At 37.6% G+C, this 21,162-nt stretch overlaps 1 protein-coding gene across 1 annotated transcript; it reads left to right on the forward strand.

Annotated features, from left to right (window-relative positions):
• Nucleotides 1-4,380: 4,380 nt before the first annotated feature.
• On the forward strand, nucleotides 4,381-15,476 carry LOC306773551 (uncharacterized protein). Its single transcript, XM_079263406.1, has 11 exons — nucleotides 4,381-4,540; nucleotides 5,149-5,532; nucleotides 5,894-7,771; nucleotides 7,870-7,958; nucleotides 8,082-8,140; nucleotides 8,731-8,894; nucleotides 10,343-10,508; nucleotides 10,589-10,780; nucleotides 13,824-14,045; nucleotides 15,000-15,159; nucleotides 15,238-15,476. Exons 1-11 carry the CDS (start codon nucleotides 4,492-4,494, stop codon nucleotides 15,310-15,312), a joined length of 3,438 nt encoding a protein of 1,145 aa, XP_079119532.1. The 5' UTR covers nucleotides 4,381-4,491; the 3' UTR covers nucleotides 15,313-15,476.
• The last annotated feature ends 5,686 nt before the right edge of the window (nucleotides 15,477-21,162 follow it).

The following is a 21,162-nucleotide window of genomic DNA, read 5'->3' on the forward strand; positions in this document are numbered from 1 at the left end:
GTAAGGTGTGTTAAAGTACAGAAGCATCTAAGACATGCTGGGCAGGAGAACCAGGATTGAGAAATACTGATTAAAATATATAATTTTTATGCAGTTGTTCTCTTGACCACTAGAGGTCACTAACACTTTAAAATTATTACAGGTTGCTTTGGACTACATGAACAAATTACCTGTTTGTCATATGTGAGAAGATGACAGTCTTACTGGTTTAACATGCAGCATCTAAAGAAGCATGAAAACCAAGATGAAAAGAAGAATAAAGCTTTGTCTCTCATTAACTCAGCCTGAAACAGAACACAAAACAAATCATCAGGTAAAGCGTTTGCCAGATTAAATTTGAGGAATTGTTTAAAAATATGACTTTCTTGCTGGCAAATACAATGATAAAATAAGATATGCATTCAAGTAACTGGCCATTTGAAGCAACCAGCAAATTAGCAATTACAGAATTAGCGAATTCAGTAATTGCTAATTACTGAATTTGCTAATTAGTAAAATAAACTATTGGAAACTGACTTACACCAAAACACACTTAAACTGAAAACTTGCAGGGTATAAATATGTAACATACACTTAGCGCACACTTAGTTTTTTTATGCAGTAAAACCAAACATGATTATTAATGCATTCAGATAAACTGATAGGTATTTATCATCAGCAAGCCAAAGTATGTGATTTACATCCGTACTATGACCCACTGTCTACTCATCACCAGACAGCAATCATACATACAGCAAATAAAGAACTAGCAGGGAAAATCCAGAGCTTTGGGGCTGTGCTGACATTTGCATCACGTTTATCCAGTTAGTTTTCATGCTGCCATTTTCCCCAAAACACCTTAGTGGCCACTGCTGTTTGAAGAATTATGCCCAAAATAATGTCATTATTTTCAACTTTATATTGTTTTAAACAATCTATTTCACAGTAAAAGATTCATGGCTCTTTTGTTTTGACAATGTCTCTTTGTATTCATGTTGTGTTTTTTTGTATTCTGTTTTCGTATTTGTGGATTTTTGTGGAGTGCTGTGGCTAATTATGTGTTTTTGTTAAAAACAGGCTTTTTTGCATCATTGTTACTAACCAATCAACACCAATCATCTTCAAACTTCTGTAAAATGTATTACATAGCAGCAGACCTGAAGATACTTAAAGAAAGTGAATTGTCAGAGATCACCAAACATTCAACTGAAGTTGTCCAAAGCAACTCTTGTCATGATTTGTTGCGGGCAAAACCAGCCATTCTTCCTAGCAGAGAAATCAAGATGATGTGAAGCATGTGGACATAACTTGCATACTCTTTCTATAAGTGGATTTCAGAATTCCTTCATTGGTAATACAGAAAGGTGACGGTCTTACATTATGATCGCATTATATTCTCTCCATCAGGTAAAGACACAATAGATCAGATCGCTTTGTCACGTCATGTAAAGATGAAAGCTAGAATCTCTCATTTGCGTGATTTCAATTTGATACATAACATATTGGACTGTGTCAATGTGGCTAATGATTATCAATTCATTAATTTGTAGATTTTATGCATTTATTGAGTAAGTGGGAAAGGTGATTTACAGAGATACACTGAGGTGTCTGAAGTCGGAGAACGTTATCTCTAAAAAATTAGCATGATAAATAATGTAGACTTATATTTAAATAAAACCAAGGCATGGAGTAACAGCATAGACAAACTACCACAGGTTGCCATGGCGATGTCTTAGCCTACCTGGTCTGTGGTGTGAGCGTCTACACAGCAGATCAGTCTAGAAACTATACATCCTTGGAAGCCCTGTCGAATTTAAGAAAGAATGGGTTCAGGCCTGCGTATCTTTAAACTGGAAAATTAAAAACACAGTGTATTGCTCACATACATGTGAAGCTAAACTTGGGAGAAGCTAACTACGTAGCCACATTGCCCATAGCAAACTTTTTTCCCCCCAGTTTCAAATATTTTTCTCATGCACATTTACACTTCGCACTGTTCTGCAAAAGCATTTGCATATTGTTTTAAACACTTTTCACCTAAAATGAATTATCTTTGATATTTTGTGTAACGTAATCATCCGTTATAATTTATGTAACGGATGATTACATAAATTATACATATTTACTCGTCACAATTTATAAGACACATTTTTGTTCATATCTTCTGTTTATTGGCCCAATTTCAAAGTTTTGATATGGACAATGTTCATCAGTTACACAACTGGAAATTAAATATTGCAATACCAACCCATTTCAGTATGTGCCACTTTCACTATAACCTGCACTGACCATCATACAGAAGACAGTTACGATTGCTGTTTAATTTATTCGGACAAAGTAGTATAAAAACAAGCAGAAAAAATTAAACAGGTCTGTTAGTTATTATCACCAACACACACACACATTCTACATGCAGTAGAACCAGAGAATTGCAAAAAGCCACAAGAAGTTACCATTGGTGCCGACATGTCAGAGACATCCCATCATGTACTGCCAATTACATGAAATTCACATTCTCTATAGTCCACAACTTTGATGTCATCAGACTGACAACAGGAGATAAAGCGAGCACTGCATACCCGGTGCCACAGCTTAGCCTTCCATTTTTCACAGCCGATCCCAGAAATCCAGGCTGCTTGCTGGTGTTTCTTCACAGATAACAGGTGAAAACAAATTTTTTTATCGCACGCATTTTCACCTAAACAACTTAAACAGGCAAATGCCTAACGACTGTCTCGGACTGGTGTAATTTCCCAAGTAAAAACAAACACAAAACCGGATTTTCTTAATTGCTGCACTTTCTGCATACTGGAAGCAGTTTTGTGCATGCATGCGCGATATATGAATAACTTTAATAAAGGGTCTATTTAACATCAAAACGGGCTAAAGACATATGAGACATATATGAGACATTTAAGAAAAAATATGAATGTCCCCTTAAAGTAAAAACTGAAGCTCACCAGAAGTTCTTGTGTGCAACATTAGTTGGGATCACAGACTTGCAATAAAACATTTATAACTATGTTTTACTCAGTGTGAAATTTATATAAGAAATATCAAATTTTCAACCTCATAGTAAACAAATTCCTACATTTAGGCAAGGATAATTTAGTTGTTTATCATTTATTAAATTCTGTACATTGCTCCCTAAAATGACCCAATCATATTGCCCTCTTCATTAGTTTAAAGACTGCATACACACATACACAAAGGGGAGGTTTGAACATTGACCTCACTGCGTGGAGTTTGCATGTTCTCCTTGTGTATGCTTGGATTCTCTCCATGTACTTTGGCTTCCTCCCACCATCCAAAGACATGCACGCTTGGTTGATTGGTTTCTCTCAAGTGCCCCTAGCAGGGAGTGTGAGCATGAAGGGGTGGTTTGTCTCTCTGTGTTGGCACTGCGATGAACTGGCGACCTGTCCAGAATGTAACCTGCTTCTCGCCCAATGATTGCTGGGATAGGCTCCAGCTTCCAGCAACCCTTAACTGGACCAAGAGGATGGAAGTATAGATGGATGGATGGATGGATGGATGGATGGATGGATGGATGGATGGATGGATGGATGGATGGATAGACGGATACACACATAGCTAATTACATCAAAGTGGAGAATCTCCAAACTATGAGGATTAGACCCGGAGCATATAGCCAACGTTGTGCAGACACATCTTTCATTAAAGGATGGGTGTTTCTGTGTAAAGAAAACCTCTCATTCTGGTTCCAGTATGTTACTGGTGTGTACATGAGTGTGGTATTGTGTACATAATAATTTTAGACCACAAAATGTGTTGAGTTATTCTTTAGATAATAAAAAACAATCAGTAATGGTAGGCCTGTTGCCTGCTACAATTGGCACCTTTACAATTGATATTACCTGATGGTTGAAAGTAGATGATACAGTCAATTCTAACCAGTTAATACAGAGAGACCTATCATTTTCTACTGGACAGTGACTGGGTGAAGTGGAAGGGTTTCATAAATGAGGTCTGGCTTGGAGTAGTGTTTTCCCTTGCTCCCAGTGGGGTGTTGGTGTAGAAACTCTAATGAACTGTCCCCTCTCACATCCCCATACCTCCTGTGTTGCTGTTTCCTGTGACGACTTTACGCACTGTGTAAAAAAGCAGCTCCCGCCGTGACCAATAGATTCCTTCCTCTCATCTTTGGAAATGCTCATTGACTTAAACGACAGCACGGAGCAGCCTGGAGGCGGTTAGTTTTCCTCTTCCTGCATCCACAGGCATTAGGACACCGTTAGACACACGTGGATCTAATTTAGTTGGCTGCGCGACGCCGTGCCCCTGACAGCACGGCGCTTTCCTTTCAAAGACATCATGGAGGAGGAAAGTTTGTGACGCCTCCGCGTTTTGTTGGGACTGTCTGCGGGAAGACCGATCATTTGCGCTCTGCGCAGCTTATATCTCCTCACTGTTGCGTGCAGACACGGAGAATTTGAACGATCTGCATGGATTTTGGACTAAACGAGCCTCCTACATTGAAATGTCTCAACAATGGAAATCCAGCTCCAAGCCTGTCTGTTGCTTTTTATCATCACAACAGGTAATCTGCCACCAAACTGTTTTATACACATTTAACGCAGAACCCTTATAAATCGCATGTAAGATCACGCACGACATATTCAAACGATGTATTTATCTTATGCGTATGTATTTATATATTCTGTGAAATCTAAGTTTTTATATCCATATGGACAAATACAGAGAAAAATTCTCTAATAAGAGAGATATTCCAGGACTGCTTCATTAGGATAAATTAAATTGGGAAAAACAATATAGGAATGATAATCGGCGATGTGTTACGTATTCTATATAAATTTACCTAAATAATGTATGTGTGTGTGTGTGTGTGTGTGTGTGTGTGTGTGTGTGTGTGTGTGTGTGTGTGTATATATATATATATATATATATATATATATATATATATATATATATATATATAATATATGTATATGTGTGTGTGTGTCTATGTATATAATGTGTGTGTGTAAAAGAATATTATTAGAAGAGTTTTTTTTTTTTGTTTTGTTTTCTTTCCTATTTTTCTCTTTATAAACTGATCTTTAATGCAGTAAAAACAGAAAATTCTGGTAGATTATGTCATTGTATGACCATCTCGTTTTGACCTGTAATATTTTCACCTCTTCTCAGATAAAATTTTGGCCTCATCAAACCACTACTGTGGTGGAAATGTCAGCCTGGACCAGGAGCCTTCAGGTCACATCAAACTCACTGCACCTGGAGTTTTTACTGATACCAGCAGACCCAACCACATGAAGCAGCAGTCTGACAAAACTTTGCAGCTTTTAGTTTGCACTTGGGTGTTAGATATTCCTCCAGGGCGAGTGGTACTTTTAAAGGCTGTAGAGTTAGAAAGGGGTTTGAATATATCGGTGCATTGCATGTGGAACAAGGATCATCAGGTCTTACAGAGTGGAGAAACAACTGTGCTGTCAGGCTGTGATGGAAATAAAGCCATCATTCGCTGGACAGGAGCAAGACACTTCACAAATGCTGTTCAGCTGGTTTATAATGGTGAGAAAACATTCCTCAATTATTTTAAACAGAATAATCGACTTTCCTTCCCCTAACCTGATCCCGAGTGTTTGGTCAAGTACTTTTAATGAAATTTGGATCTTACTTGTTGTGGGAGCTGTTTTTGTTTATATGAAGGGCATTTTTTGTTTACAGTTGAGGAGAAGTAGGCTTCTTTTGGACATAAGACATGCAGGCCTTACAGTTTTGAAATCGTACTGTATGCTGTGAATCTGTTAGTTGGAACATGCTCATCACTCCCTGTTATATCAGAGAAATGTTATGATGTTGTTGTTTCCATTCTGTCTCTCCCCTCCCTGACCGCCTATCTCTGTTTTTGTGTTTGTTTCTGGTCATCCAGTTCAGGAAGATGAGAAGACTTCCTTGGAGGTCCACTCAACCTATCAACCAGACAAAGGATCAGTCAGTTGGTCTCAGACAGGAACCACCTTCACTAATACTGCCAGTGTTGCTCAAGAGGTTCTAAGAGGCACAACGGAGGGCAGAGGTCCCCTACACGAAGGTCTGGTGTGGAGTTTTGGGTCTCAGTCTGTGTCTAGTGTGTCCTCTCAGGACAACAGACCGCTGCGCCCCACCTCACCCCAGCAGGGACTCCCTGACGCTGGGAAAGCTGATAGGGAAATTCTCTCTCTTCCTGAGGAAAAGCTAAACAATGGAGCGGATACATCTGGAGTCGCACACCTCACTGATGATCCTGTGACGGCCAGAACCCGCCCTCATTTTCAGCATGCATTTAGTGCGGACATTGAATCCAAAACATTAAACTCCACCGACCTAACCCTCTCTCAAACCGAGATGTCATGGATAGATGCCGCTGTCAGCCGTTCCTTCGCCTTGCTTGGGACAGAAAAACACACATTTACATCCACTCAGACTTCTCAACAAGCAGACAGACATGTAAGCACACAAACAGACCAGAGTGTTTCTGACTCCAGAATGATTCTTACCTCTTCTCCACATGAGATGCCAACTCAGGAGGGTGACACTATCCTAATTCCACCTGGCGGAGCTTTTACTCAGACTGAAGATAAACAACCTTTCTCTTGGAGAAGCCAGCGAAACACAGACAGACTTAACTCTGGTGTAAACTCCGCCACCACTTTGGACCCTGTAAAATCATCAACCAGGCTTCTGGAGCATGACTCAAGCAGTGCAAGTGCTGACACTGAACCCACTACATCATTTTCACAAGATCTCTCGCCTACCACCCACATCTCAGAGCTTGACACTGCTGCTGGTGCTGTGGAGGCTGCTTCTGTCAATCTAAACACACGACCAAGTGACTCACTCGCTTCTGCCGCATCTGATGCTGCCGCTCGCACAGCTGAGTTTGAGCTGTCTGAAAAGCATGAAAACACAGATGTGCTTCCCACTCTCCCACATTCCACACAGAGCCAAACAAATGCTCCTGAAAGCACAGAGCCCATCACACACTCTGCATATACACCGTCTCTGTTCACACAACAAACCAACAAAGAGACACAAACAGCAACAGAAATTACACAGAGGAATTTCTTGAGTTCAGACACGACTACAAACACAGTCTCCTCCTTGTCTGCCATTGCTAAGGATGATGGTGAGATATCAGGTTTCTCCGGCTCTTCCTTTACACCCAGAGCATCGCAGGCAACTAAAGTAGAAAACTCCGCTGCCATAGCAACCACCATGGAAACCTTTTTACCACGATTCACTCACACAGTTTTACATGACAGTTCAAAAAGGGATTCGGCAACTGTTCTTCCTTTACTGTCATCCAGTACAACCACACACTCATCTACACACACAACAATAAATGATGATATTGATACAACTTCAGCCTCTCCTGTTACTGAATCCTCCATGCACACAACCTCTGTGGACCGCCAAACATCCCGCTCCCCTCATACACATCATCGCCTGCTTCTCCCGACCGCCGCTGTTGCCTTGCCTACATATAAACAGCAGCACAACTTTGTTACTACCCCGTATACATCAGCGCTCTCAACTATAAAGTCAGATTATGAGAAGGTGAAAACAGAGAGAGGAGATGAGTTTTGGCAGTGGTCATCCGGCAGCACGGTGGAGAACACTCCCACAGCTGGACCTTTACCAACTTTACATGACAGCCAGCAGGACCATTTGGCACGCACACCCTCTGTTACAACGTCCAGTCCTACTAGGAGCGCCACAAACATGCCAATGTTCTACATTGTGCAAGACGAGCCTGTTGCTATCAGAGGTATTGGATGCAATGACTTTGTGGGGGGTTGTCCATAATGAAGTGTAAGTAGCCATTTTTCCAGGCATTTTTTAATAGATTTATTTGGTTCTGTCCAGTGGAGTCATTTGAGCTGCTGCTGCAGATTGTTGTAGAAGAATCCAGATCTGCAATGACTGCTGGTTTGAAGGAAGACGTTGCTGCTTGGGTGAGGCATTGTGCACAAACACAGGAGTGCGCACAAAGCGTGCAAATATTTATGTCATAGATGTTAAGTTTCTCTCTCTTGTCTGTCAGCGTTTGCATTGCTCTTCTTTCCTTTCTTTTTAAGGTGGAGCCATACCTACAGAGAGCCCCTGGCTTCACCAAGCTGCTGGATGTCTGGAGTAGGTGAGCAATCTGTTTCTGTCATCTGTTACAGATAAATTCTAGTCATTAACAGAAGAATTCAGTCGTTCAATAAATGATTACCTTGAAATTGTCATCAAAGACTTGAATAAATCAGATTATTACCTGATAACCAGGGGTAAATTAAACTTTGCCTTTGTCCTTTACGTTTAATAACACTTAGCTCAAAGTTTTGTTGTGTATACTGGACAAAATACCTGCAACCATGGTTATTGTCTCTTGTTTTGTTGTTAAACAAAATGACCTAATTTTCTATAAAATACGATCCGATAGAAATTCAGGTCATTACCATCGTTAAGGAGGTTATGGCTTTGCCCACATGTGTTATCAACTTTACTCAAAAACTAATGGGCTGATTTTTGTAGGTTTTTGTTGTTTTTTTGTTTGTTTAGTTTTTTTTAAGAATGAGTCTGGGTTTAATCTTTGATTCCATTAAATTCTTGGAATGATTTAGAAGGAATTGTGGACAAGATTTTTAAAATGATTATTCAATACAGATGGAAATGAGCTGCTTGACAGAGGTCTATGCTTATCAAGTGCTTTTCTAGTTTTCTGTTCTGTTAATGTTTCAGTGGACATGCAGTTCAGAGTCTTGTAGAGTTTGAAGCCCGTGGGGCTCTGCAGTGGCTCAGCATGACTGGATCCCTGTCGCTGTTAGAGCTAACAGGATTAGCCCAGGTTGTTCATGAGGGGAGGAAGTTCAGATCGTCCAAGATCACCAACATCACTCTTGGAGGTGAGCCAAGACTGACATGCAACATGATATGTTATTTTGTCCAACTAGAAAAATATGAATTGGTCTTTAATGCAGCACACATACATTAGATGCCCTTTGCAGGAAAAGTTATACGTTAGTCATGGTAACAAATTGCACAGTTAAATGCAATTTTTTACATGCCCAGCAGCAAAATGACATTTATATATTTCTCAAGCTGCTCTACACACAAGTTAAACTGAGGTCAGGACAAAAAATAATACACCACCCAAGCAATGCATTGCATACTGGTGGCTGACGGATAATGCATAGTGTGAGTCTGGCTACTGTTGCTGCACGTGGTCATGCTTATCTTTCCCTCCATGCTCTGTTCTACTGTGCAGTAAATTCTCAAATAAGCAAGAAAATATTTTTGGGAATTCTGCTCTTAACCTCTTTACTTAATTACCCCATTCCAGGAAGACTCGTGTAACCCAGTTAGACTGACTCAATTAGGTCGTAATCTGATTATGAAAAATCGGATTATTGCACCTGGTCCATCCTGATATTGAATTTGTTATTGGAACATATAAATCACTGTACTGGTTTATATGCTGAATTTTGCCAAGAACAATCAGGAAAGGTTAAATTCAAAGCAAACTGGTTGGCTTGTGAAAAACTCACATATAATCGCAGTACAAATAATCTAATTTCACAAAGAAGTGAGTTTGTTCCAAAAGTAAACATGGTTACAAAATAAGCCATAGGCCTATGTTTATTTAATGTTTATTTTCTGGCACACCTACTTCATCATCTGTGGTGTTTCAGCTTTGCAATGACATGCCAACAAAAACATTTAAAAGCAGATGAGCAGTAGGTCACTTATTTGTATTGTCCTTAAGACAATGAAAATGGATAATATCGTTTATGTCTACATGGCACATCCTGCTGACAACCTGCTTCAACTGCGCTTGAATACATTTTTAATGTGCTGGCATTTTAAATAAATATCCTCTTTGTAAGTTTATTACACTTCCACCACATCAGGGTTTAGAGACTGTGATATCCTGCAAGGACAAAACATAAAGACTGAAAGCAACAGAGGAAAATTCTTAAACTTTTGACATGAAACAACTTGTTTACAAAAAGTCAAAACAACAAAATGGTCATGCCAGGGATGTTACACTGCTGTCATGTCCAGTTGTTAAATTTTAGTCTCAGATTCATTTTAGATTTTATTTATTGCTGGTCACATTTTCAAAAATTACTTTTGTATGTGTTTATTACTTTAACATTTGTTACTTTAACATCACTAATTGCTGCAATGTTGGCTTAAACTGCAGCGCTAAGCTGTTTCAACTTTACTTTTCCTTTAATAAATCAATCAAAATATGTTTGTCTTTTTTTAAAGGAATGAAAAGAAATGTCCTAAGCACCACAATCAGGAAATAACTGAAAACTGTGCATGCTATCAAATGTCCTCATTTCAGGACTGCAAGGTGACGTGTGTGACTGGTTGCTGCAGTGCCCTGCAGGCTATAAATGTATGCCCCGTCATGGAACCTCTAACTACAGTTGTTCCTCAGTCTGCCATTTTGACTACTGCCACCACCACGGCATCTGCACACATCATCCAGACCATCCTCCAGTTTGCCGGTAACGCTTCTACAAAAAATCTTATCCTTCTGTTCACTGGAGATGTTCTGAGAGTAAGTAGGATATTCTTTGTGTGTTAGTTGCCTTGCAGGTGATGACTTCTGGTACATGGGTCCGAGATGTGACGTGAGGATGACTCGAACAAGGCTCGTGGGTGCATGTCTTGCCATCTTACTCATCGTAGTGACTATCATTGGCATTTTGGCGTTTTTGGCTGTACGACGCTATCGCACTATTCTGATCCAGGCCAAAGTGGACCAGACGCGCAGCAGGTAGCTACAACCCCACGCAGCGTTAATAATGGCTTACTTCTCACACCGACAGATTAGATATTTAAAAGGAAGCTCTGGTAAAAAGAAATGTTGAAAATGGGAAACAAAATTTACTGTTTGATGAGGATCATAAAGTGTTGTAATGAAAACCTATATTTCAAATCAGCACACACACATACTCACTGACCTCTTTAAGTATATTTTGCTACTATGAGTTGGACCCTTTTGCTTTCAGCCTTCCTTCGTATACTTTGTTGCATAGTTTCAACAAGATGTTCGGAACATTTGTTCGATGCACCATCATGATGAAAGTCTCTTGCCTCACTTCATCTCAAATGCGGGTTTGGACTGAGATCTCTGCTCACCTTGGAGGCTGTAGGAGGACAGTGAACCAGTAGTCCTGTGTAATGAACCAATTTTATGGGATGGTTAATTTTCCCACTGGAAGTAGCAATTAAAATATGACTACAAAGGATATTTTCCTTTTTGTCTTTTTGTACTTTTTTCATAAACCTTGTAGATGCTTGCGCCTAAAAATCTCAGTAGATAAGCAGTTTGCAGTGCTCATACAAGCCCATCTGGCACTACCAACCATACCATTTCTTCTTTTTTTTTTTAGATTCACTTAAATATCACTTTCTTTCATATTTTGACAATGTGGACATGTCGAAGTGCACCATATTGGTGCTACGTGATTGGCAGATATAACTATGTGTTAATGCTGCACCCTTGAAATGATCAGCAGTCCAGCAACCTCCTTCTTCGTCTTTATTTTATTCTTTTTCACATTTTCAGGACACAAATACACAGACAAACATAGGTCCCTTATGAAAAACACATAGTGTACATTTTAAGTTAAATTCGGATTAAGTTTACTATGCAAAGGATTAAAAATGACGACACTTACGCCTCCCGAATTCTCAGCCGGCAACTACAGCACAGTACTTCTCCCCCGAGAATGCTGTGGGCTTAGGACTTAAAGAATACCTCAAAGTCGCACACGGGCTTGGCCAGTGACTTCCGCTTGCTTTATTATAAAAGCAGTGCGTTTAACAATAGCAATACATCTATGTATTACATACTGTGATCAGAAACACACTGACCATAAAAAGTAAATGACAACATTTACAAGCAGTTGAACAGCTGTAACCAAAAACGCATAACATATTAGAAATATTAAAAAGACCAATAATTCTTCAGAAATGACCACCCACTCACTGCTGGAACTTAGAAAGTTAAAAACTACAACAGACCAACTACAGTGTTGCACATTTACTATGATAATTGTAACCAGTCATGTCCACTAGATGTCAGCATCTTATGGTTAAACCACACACTAAAGAGAGGGATGAAGTCAGCGTGACAAATTGCTGGAATGACAGTCTGAGTCTGAATGATAAAGATGATCATCTGGATCATAAAGATGGTCTAAATGACCAAACAATACATCCAAGAAGTACAATTTTATCTATAAAGTACATTTGAAAATAGAAATAACAGAGTGCTTCACAGTAAAACTTGAAACAACACAGGAGACAAAAAATGTAAACAAAGCCAAATGAAGTTTAAAACAAGTTTTGGGTTTTTTTTTTAGCTGCTTTTTAAAAGAGATCATTGAGTCCACAGATCTCAGGCTGAGTGAAAGTTCCAGCAGCTGCTGCAAAGACTCTGTCAAATCTAGTTTTCAGCCCTGTTTGCTTCACAGACAGCAGACCCAGATCATGTGATATCAGAACTTACTGGGAACATAAGTGTGCAAAAAGGTCACTCGCTATTATAAACTGGTGGTTGGTCATTTAGCACTCTATATAAAAACACAGATTAAGAAACTGCAATATATACAGGAATATTATGTACAAATTATGTTATGGATGCAGTTAAGATACTTTGTTATTAATAAAGACATGCAGAATTGGAAGGGGTCTATGGGTAATGGGATTGAATTTGATGACATGGACCCTATCTAGATTAGTTTTTGTTTTTAATTTGGAAATTTAGCAATTTCCAGCTGATGTTCTGAACAACCACGTTATATCATTCTCTGGAGTGAGACTCAGTACCATCTCCAAATTGAAGATCGAGTTTATAATTGGAGATATCTGGGAAAAATCCTAGATATTTCCTCACTTTGTCAGCACTTAGGAACTGTTGGCAGTTTTCTACAGAAAATACTGACAGCTGTCTACCCGGAAAATCCAGCACAGACTGCACACAGCCAATCTCTGGTCTCATTGAACTGCCAGCATACATGCAGGGACTGTCTTCCACTGTCAAACCTTTTTGCACAATTAACAGCAATGTGTGCTGCTGGTTTCATGGCTGTGACTGAATTTAATTGTAAAGAGCTGCTTATGAGTAGAAGCTGTAAAGCTTGAATTTGTTTTGTCAGCCTGGAAAAATGTCACATGCTTTTAAAATCTATAGAAAACCAACATGTTCTCTTTTTGAGATGAATAACTACAGTCAAAACATGTTTATCACCATTTCTGTTTGTTACTGAAAATTTCTCTGGCACAGAGCCGTCTCTGAAACATAGTAAGTTCATTCATGGGTCATGATGTCATCCATAGCAACAGTGTTTGCTCCACCCAGTTGAGTTTCTTTGGAGTTCTTTGTTGCTTACTGAAACTGGCTCTCAGGAGCCTTGTGAATATTTGTGTTAGAGGAAATTTAATCCTAAGAACATTTAGTATAATTTAGAATAGAAGAACCTCCTTGATGAATTCTTATTGAGTCTTAGGAATGACTTAGTCATGTCATGTCATCAGGTCATGACTCACATTTTTAAGACTCTTTTGTTTTGCAAATTTTGCTTGAGGGACTTTCAGTTGTAGACTAAAATAACATTTGTAAGATCTTTGCTGCTATTAGTTTAATCACTGAAGTGCACGCGAGAAATGTTTTCCTTTGTGACTACAGAATTCCATCTCCATTATTTGTTGTGTGTGTGTGTGTGTGTGTGTGTGTGTGTGTGTGTGTGTGTGTGTGTGTGTGTGTGTGTGTGTGTGTGTGTGTGTGTGTGTGTGTGTGTGTGTGTGTACAGCTATCGCAGGTTTAACCATTTTGATGAGCTGTCAGGTCGGTTCTGGTTGCGTTCGTGGGCGGGATCGGCAGATTCTCTGGACAATCCTGCCTTTATGCGCTCCGATGAGTTGCTACATCTGCGGGCGCTCGACCGCCCTTGCTGTTACCATGATGACACATTGTCGTTGGCCTCCACCTGCCCCAGCCATGGAGCACGTATCAATACAATCTATCCTCACAGGTAACAGAACACCTGCAGCATCACATGTGAGCTGTTGGTGTCTGACAACGCTGTTGTATCTTTACTGACAATGTAAAAGGAAAATGTGTCTTTGTTAGATCTCATGAATAAAATGTTCAGTTTATGGATGACAGTTTAAACTTTAGCTGAGCTTCAAGGTCCTTTTTAAGTAGTCTTCTTTCATAAGAGTTTTTTTTTAATCACTTTTGATCTTTTTGTATTTCCCATTGTGTTGGTCTGATTAGTGAGACTTGTCAACAACCTCTCAAAGTTGGCACAGACCATCTGAAGTCACAATCAATAACATGCAGTAAAAGAGGCCTTGTAACATTTGGAAACTTTTAGTATGATAGAAATTCAATTGAATTTTTAAAAAAAATCTTGATTTATTCCTTGGGGAGTTATGTAAAAATTGTAACCCACTTTCTCCTCTGCCTTTTTGATTGAAATTGTGTTGTCAAGCTACACTTGGCTAAGAGGCATTAATTTAAATATTGGATGTGCTGTTCATGTATGCATATTGGAGTTTTTGTTCTTTGTATTGCTTGCTTATTTATGGCTAGCTGCTGCCACACACTCAACAGCAGCTTATCTTCAAAAGACTTGAATATTGGGGGGATAAACGTATAAAATGATAACCGACCAAATGATGATGACGACAGTAGGTGTGTAATAATTATCTGCAGCTATATAGCTGCAATAAATTGGTTAATGTCCTTCTTTCATATTGTATGAAAATATGAATAACGCTTTAATGAGAGGATTGAATGCTACTGGTGCCAGGATAAAATGCCTGTCACTTTGTGGAATCTTACCATTAGTCTGCTTAAAAGTCTAGTACTTTTTTTTTCTTCATTATTTTACCCACCCCTACCTTGACCTATGAGGTAACTATTCACTTCTGAAAAGTTTGGTCTGTGTAAATAACCCCTTTACCCTGTATTTGCTCTTCAGTTCCCAGTATGGTTGGAGGGGGAGTGCGATGAGTATGGGGGATGGTGTGTTGGACTCTGGTAAGGCCAGTGACCTGTCGGTCTGTAGCTGGCCGGTTGAACCTATTCATTGGACTCCGTTTCCACTTCTGCAACAACTGGCTTCCCACAGGACTCAGACAGTGAGTGCATTTGATGTGTTTGGTTGGTAGAAAAGTACTTATCAGGTTTCATGATGTGTTTTTCTCCTGTCAAACCAGGTCAGGGTGTCACGACCACGATCCTATTGTGAAGGCATGGAGCTGGTAGACCTTGGAAAGAGCTGGACTGCTTGAAGCTAATCTGTTTCCTCATCGTTCCAATGTAACACTTAAATGTTTGTTTTTGTTAATTTAAAAAAAAAAAAAAAAAAAAGTGCTTTTTTATTTTTGCCCCCCTTTTTTTTTTAAATCAAAATTCTGATAAAGTTAACTGGAGGATGCCTGATTGGCTTCCATGAATGGTACAGTTTTATGTAATGCTTAAATAGACATTTATGTTGTCTTGTGGACATTAAAGAAAATGCTCTTGTGAATTTTACATTTTTCTTTTGAGGTTGTGCTTCTTTACAGTACATGAGTACTGACAATAAAATAAAAATGCATACATAAAATAATATAATTTAATTAAAAATAAGTTATTTTTTAGGAAACCGTTTTAAGTTTATTTGAAATTGAGTCTTATGTCTGTACAGGGAAAATAAACTGAGAACGTTCTTCTTCCAGGAAATCAAAGTGCTTAAGCTTGTGAGTAAAATGAATTGGTTAAATTCATTTTTAAAAAATTATTTAAAAAAAAAAGAAAGCTAACTTTGATTTCAAAGAGAAGTTATTTGTTTTACTTTTTCTTGTGACATTTGGCTGTCCTAGATAAGGTCAAGACAATGTCAAATAAACAAGTAGAAGATAATCGTAATAGTCTGACTTGCTGCTTCCACTCTAAGTTAAGGCATTCAAGTTTTGGCTGAAGCTACATCTGTAAATTAGATAAGAGAATGTATCCATGTACTGAAAAAGCACATTTGTAAAAGATAGTTTTAATGTTCTATATTACAAACAACATGCATATTTAAATCCTGTGTTTAAAGACAGTTTGTCCTTTTTTTCTCTCTGACATTTTTTTTCTTTTAGTTTTAAAGTAATATATGACTCGATGACAACCCAGCTTCACTGAGGGAGTGCAGCTCCAGTAAATGCATTTGTGACAACTTGTCCCACTTTTAAGTTGCAAGAATAACACAAAAACTCAGATTTTTTTTCATTTGAAATAAAAGTTATTTCAAATGCAGCTTCTGCATTTATAGAAATATATGAAAAAGCACCAAACCTAATTAAAGAAAGCAATTTCTTAATGTTCCTCTTGATTGTGCAAGACTATGTACAACAAAGAAATAAACAACAAAGAGGAACTAGAGGTAGTTCTGTTTTTTCCTATGTATATGTATCAAACCAGGAATCCAAAAAATAATCGCATTTTATGTACTTAATTCTCATTTTCTAGGTACAGTCAGTCTAGCTCCATCCCTATGACATATGTTCTGAAATTTTGCAGACCAAACTACTACTTATTCTCAGATTTGTTTCTAATTTAACTGAATTAGCGAAAAGTAGTTTATTGGAGTGTACTACAATTACCTAATATAAACTAAAACTGAGCAGTAAACTTTAAGTTTACTTTTTATGTGCTGTATTTATTTTACTTAATAATATAGTGAAGTATACTTGTCTTAAACTGACATTCAAGACTAAATACATTAATAGAACTATAGAGGCTATAGTATAATACTAAAGTTTGTACTTGCACTTTAGTCTTCTTACTTCTTTCTGCCAAAAGAACTAATACTTAGTATATCTTGATTGTAGTACAGAATAAAGTTGAGGTTAAAGTTATTGACTCATTTTTCCCTCAGCAAAAAATAGCATACTTTAAGTGTAATTTATTAAGTATGCTTGAGTATAAGTTTAAGTAGCCTATTGCAAGTATAATATGGACCGTGTACTTGCAGTTTACTAGAAAGTATTCTTACTTAAAACTTCTTTGGATTAAACTGGAACAAGTTAGGTTCATAAAAGTATACATAAATAAACTAGAATGTGGACTATAAGTATAGCTACAAAAAAGAGTTTAGTTGTATACTTTAGGCATACTTCAATAAACTACAATGTGGACTAGAAGTATATAACAAGTACAATGGCAGTATATAGATGAGGGTACTTGTTGCATACCTCGAAAGTGTACTTTGGCTGACTTAAAATTATCTCATAACGAATGTGTGAAACCCAAATAGAGCTACAACTACTGGAACATCAGATAAAGGTTGGTTGTTGTACAAGGTGAAGGTCAAATGTATTAAAGTACAAAATCTGCACTTTCTTTTGCATTTTGTGTGAAAAGGTATTTATAAATTAAAATGCTTTGAAAAGAAAATGGTAAAATCCTGAACTGCATATCCACTTAGGAAATAAAGACATAAAATAGCTGTTTTCTCTATTGACACCAATTAACAGAGGTGGTAACTGCATATGGACTTACTGATGAAAGTGCTGGTCTTGCTTTACCATTTCAGGTTTTGCATACACTGTAAAAAAAAGAAAAAGTTGGGTGAACTTAAAATTTCAAGGCAACAAACTTCGATAAAATTTTAAGTTGGACAGCTAAACTAAATATTCTAAGTTTTGCTTTTGAGTTTGCTCAACTCTAAATGATGATTTTTTACAACTCAATTGTAAGTTCCACAAAAATTATAATTTTATATTGTAATAACTTTTCATCTTTACTTTTGGTAACTGTTCCACAAGTTTTACCAACTTAAAAATGTACATGGTTATAACTTTTAAGCCTTACTTGCTCTAACTCTTTCATAAGTTGTAATAATGTATCATGTTACACTGTAATAACTCAAATTCTTTCACAAAATCCACTTGAATTTGATTAAGTTAAAATAGCAGAATAATTTAAGAGTCATTTAAAATTGCACACTACTAATGTACCTCAACTTCATAATTTAATTTCAATAACTTCTAATCAAATGTATAAATAATTACAGATGCAACATACATCCTCAAAACCTTAGTTTTATTTAAATTAGCAGCATTGAATCAAATAAAAAGGCAAATAAAACACAGCTTGCGCTTTCATCAATATAAGAAAAATAAAAGACAACTTGAGCTCATTAAAAAGAACAGTTGGACAGTCCTGTGCAATCGTGAAAGATGTGATTTCAAAGCCCTGATGGTTCTGAAAGTGCAGCAGTCCCTGTGTTTGCAAAGCCGTGTTGAACCTCTATGATGTGGCCGATAATGTTTCAGCTGAACAGCTTCAATGCGTTTGTAAACTTGCAGAACTTGAACTGCATTCATTTCAATCTGAAAAACAAAGATGACAATTTGCAGGGAATTAGTAAGGCAGTCAGCTGAAATGTTATACATTACACATAACATTTTATAAATGTATTGACAATGCAAAGACTAGACTAGACCCTTGAGCTGAAGAGTACACATTCACATGTAGTAAACATTAATTACAAATATTATTTAAGGTTCTCAACCTATATCTATACCTAAACCCAACACCTACATCAGTTCAGGTTAAGAAAGTCAGCAGTCAGTATAAAACAGGGCAGTCAATTAAATGCATTTCAATGTTTTTAAACAGAAGGACGATATATCCAGGCCTGGGAGCCCACAGTGGGCCAGAGTACAAAAATTTACACCTTTTTTTTTAATCAAAAGCAATGTGGTAAATTCAGGGCTGGCCTATATTATGACCAACACAATATTTTAAATAGGTAGATTGGCCTTTCCAACCATTACACTGTAATAATTTTATCAACTCTGACATGACTTACATCTTATCATTTTAATATATAAATGGTAGTAGCATGACATGTTTGATTGAACTCAGCATGATGTAAATGTTACAACAAAACAGTGTTACACAAACTGCTCCATGTTGTCCTGATACTAGCATTAGCATTAAAACCTTAATAGCTACTCCTTTAGCCGCAGCTAGTAGGCGAGCATGAATTAACTGAATACTAACCAGCAGAAGCTAACATGTCTTGTCCTGTTTGAACGGTATCAGCCCAGATAAGCTAGCTGCTAACTCATACAGCAGTGCTGCTAACTCATACAGCAGTTCTGCTAACGGCTGCTGAGTGAAAAGCTGTTTTGTGTTTAAATGTTGAAAATGTGTAGGTTGCCTCCTCCATAAATCTAAAACATACTACACAACACTAGTCAACAACTTCCATACCATTTAAACTTAATTTAAATAAAAACTTACCTGCGTGGAGTCCAGCTCGAGGCAACACAGCCAGGTGAGACTTCAAGTGAAAATTGCAAACTCAAAAAGTTGGTTTTCCCGCATTTTACAACTAAGAAATTAAAGTTAGCAGAACTGTTGTCCCTTGTATTAAACTCCAACTTAAAGTTATCATTTTTAACAACTCACCTAATTGTTTTGGGGCAAACAACTTGCTTGTTTTGTTGTGATTACTAACATTATTGCTTTAAATGCCATTAATACATATTTTCAAGTTTTACCTACTTAAATTACTGTTTCAGGCCAACCAATACAAGTTGGATTTTTTGCAGTGTACCACTTTAGGTTTTGCATATAGTTAAGGTGTGCCATCTGGGCATCTGTTCATCAGAACACCTGGGCCTTACTTCAGAAAGCCGGTTTAATCTAAACCCAGTCATTTTAAGTGGAATTAAAGGAAACTGAGTTTTCTCTTTCACAGTTGGGAGTTCAGCTGAACTCCAGAGTATGTTGCCATGGTGAGACTAATCTTCTCGCTGGCAGGTTTAGACAGCAACTCTGAGTTCATCCTCTTCCGCTGCACATTCAGATTGAATTAAATGACTGCTGTGTCCTTTTCTTGAATGATCTTCAATATTGAGGCATAAATCATTTGCAGGAATCTCCATCAGGTGAGGCTGATTCGACCATGTTTGGATATTTCATCCTTCCCATCATTCAGAACAAAATCTTCATATAGGACTCCGGTTTAGTTTTGCAAGCTGCAGTTTTCTCTACAACTAAGTGATGTACAGCATGTTTTCAAGACAACTGTTCATCGACGCATAAAAAAATGTGACATTTGTTTAGATGCAGTGGATTGAAGAGCTGGCAGGAGCTCCAAATGCATTTATCACTTCTAATTAATCTGTGTCAATGTAAACATAGTCATTTTAAGTCTGTAGTTCTTGTAAGTAGATGTGTTAATGGAGGAATTTTTAAATTCAGACAATGGGTTGCATGGTGGTGTGGTGGTTGACATAGTGACCCAACAGGAAGCAGGTCACTAGTTCAAGATTTAGCTTGGGGAAGTACACTCATCTACATGTATATACTGCCATTGTTTTAGTTATATACTCCTGTGTCACATTATGGTTTATCAAAGTATACCACAAGTACACTCTTCTCTGTGCTATACTTCTAATACACATTGTAGTTGAAGAATACTTTTTTTTTTACAATGTATACTTTTATGAACTTAAAATATTCCAATTTAGTCCAAAGAGGTATTATGTTAGTATGCTTTTTAAAACTATACTACAACTTTGTGGTCTGTAGTATACTTGCTATACTTAAATTTATACTCAAGCATGTTCAATAAAATAAACTTTAAGTGTACTACTTTTGCCAAGTGGGTGCATTATGTGGATTTGTTATCAATATACATGTCATCACTGCGCCAAATGTCGTGATCCTCCCTGACAGTGTGATATGTGTCTGTTTTTTTCCATCCTCAGTTGCCTAAAAAGTCTTTCCAGCAACAACAAATAGGCTTAAATGACCGTTTGCAAAGAGCAAGCAGAGTGAATATGTATTTTCCTTATTAAATGCAACTGCAAAATCACTGACATGAATTGAAAGGGACAAGAAAGCAAGAGGGTTTAAATTAACCTCATACATACACTGGACACTACATCCCTCCCAGGATATGAACTCAGTTGTGATGCAATGCAGTAAATACCTGGAAGATATTGGTATGGAGTGAAACAAGCATATATACACACTGCATTTCAATCACATACACAGAGTTGTGATATGAAAAGTTGGAGTGGAGTGTGGAGTGAAAATAAAAAATAAATACAAAAGCAAAGGCGTATTTGAAGGAGAGATGTAGCAGCGGAGAA

Source organism: Telmatherina bonti (assembly GCF_933228915.1).
Source record: "Telmatherina bonti genome assembly, chromosome: 3".
Lineage (NCBI taxonomy): Eukaryota > Metazoa > Chordata > Actinopteri > Atheriniformes > Telmatherinidae > Telmatherina > Telmatherina bonti.

Bases quoted from the DNA above. Each gene is read 5' to 3' on its own strand.
- LOC306773551 (XM_079263406.1), top strand. From the start codon at position 4,492: ATGGAAATCCAGCTCCAAGCCTGTCTGTTGCTTTTTATCATCACAACA. The intron at 4,541-5,148 runs GTAATCTGCCAC...ACCTCTTCTCAG, and splicing joins GCTTTTTATCATCACAACAG to ATAAAATTTTGGCCTCATCA. The intron at 7,959-8,081 runs GTGAGGCATTGT...TTTCTTTTTAAG, and splicing joins AGGAAGACGTTGCTGCTTGG to GTGGAGCCATACCTACAGAG.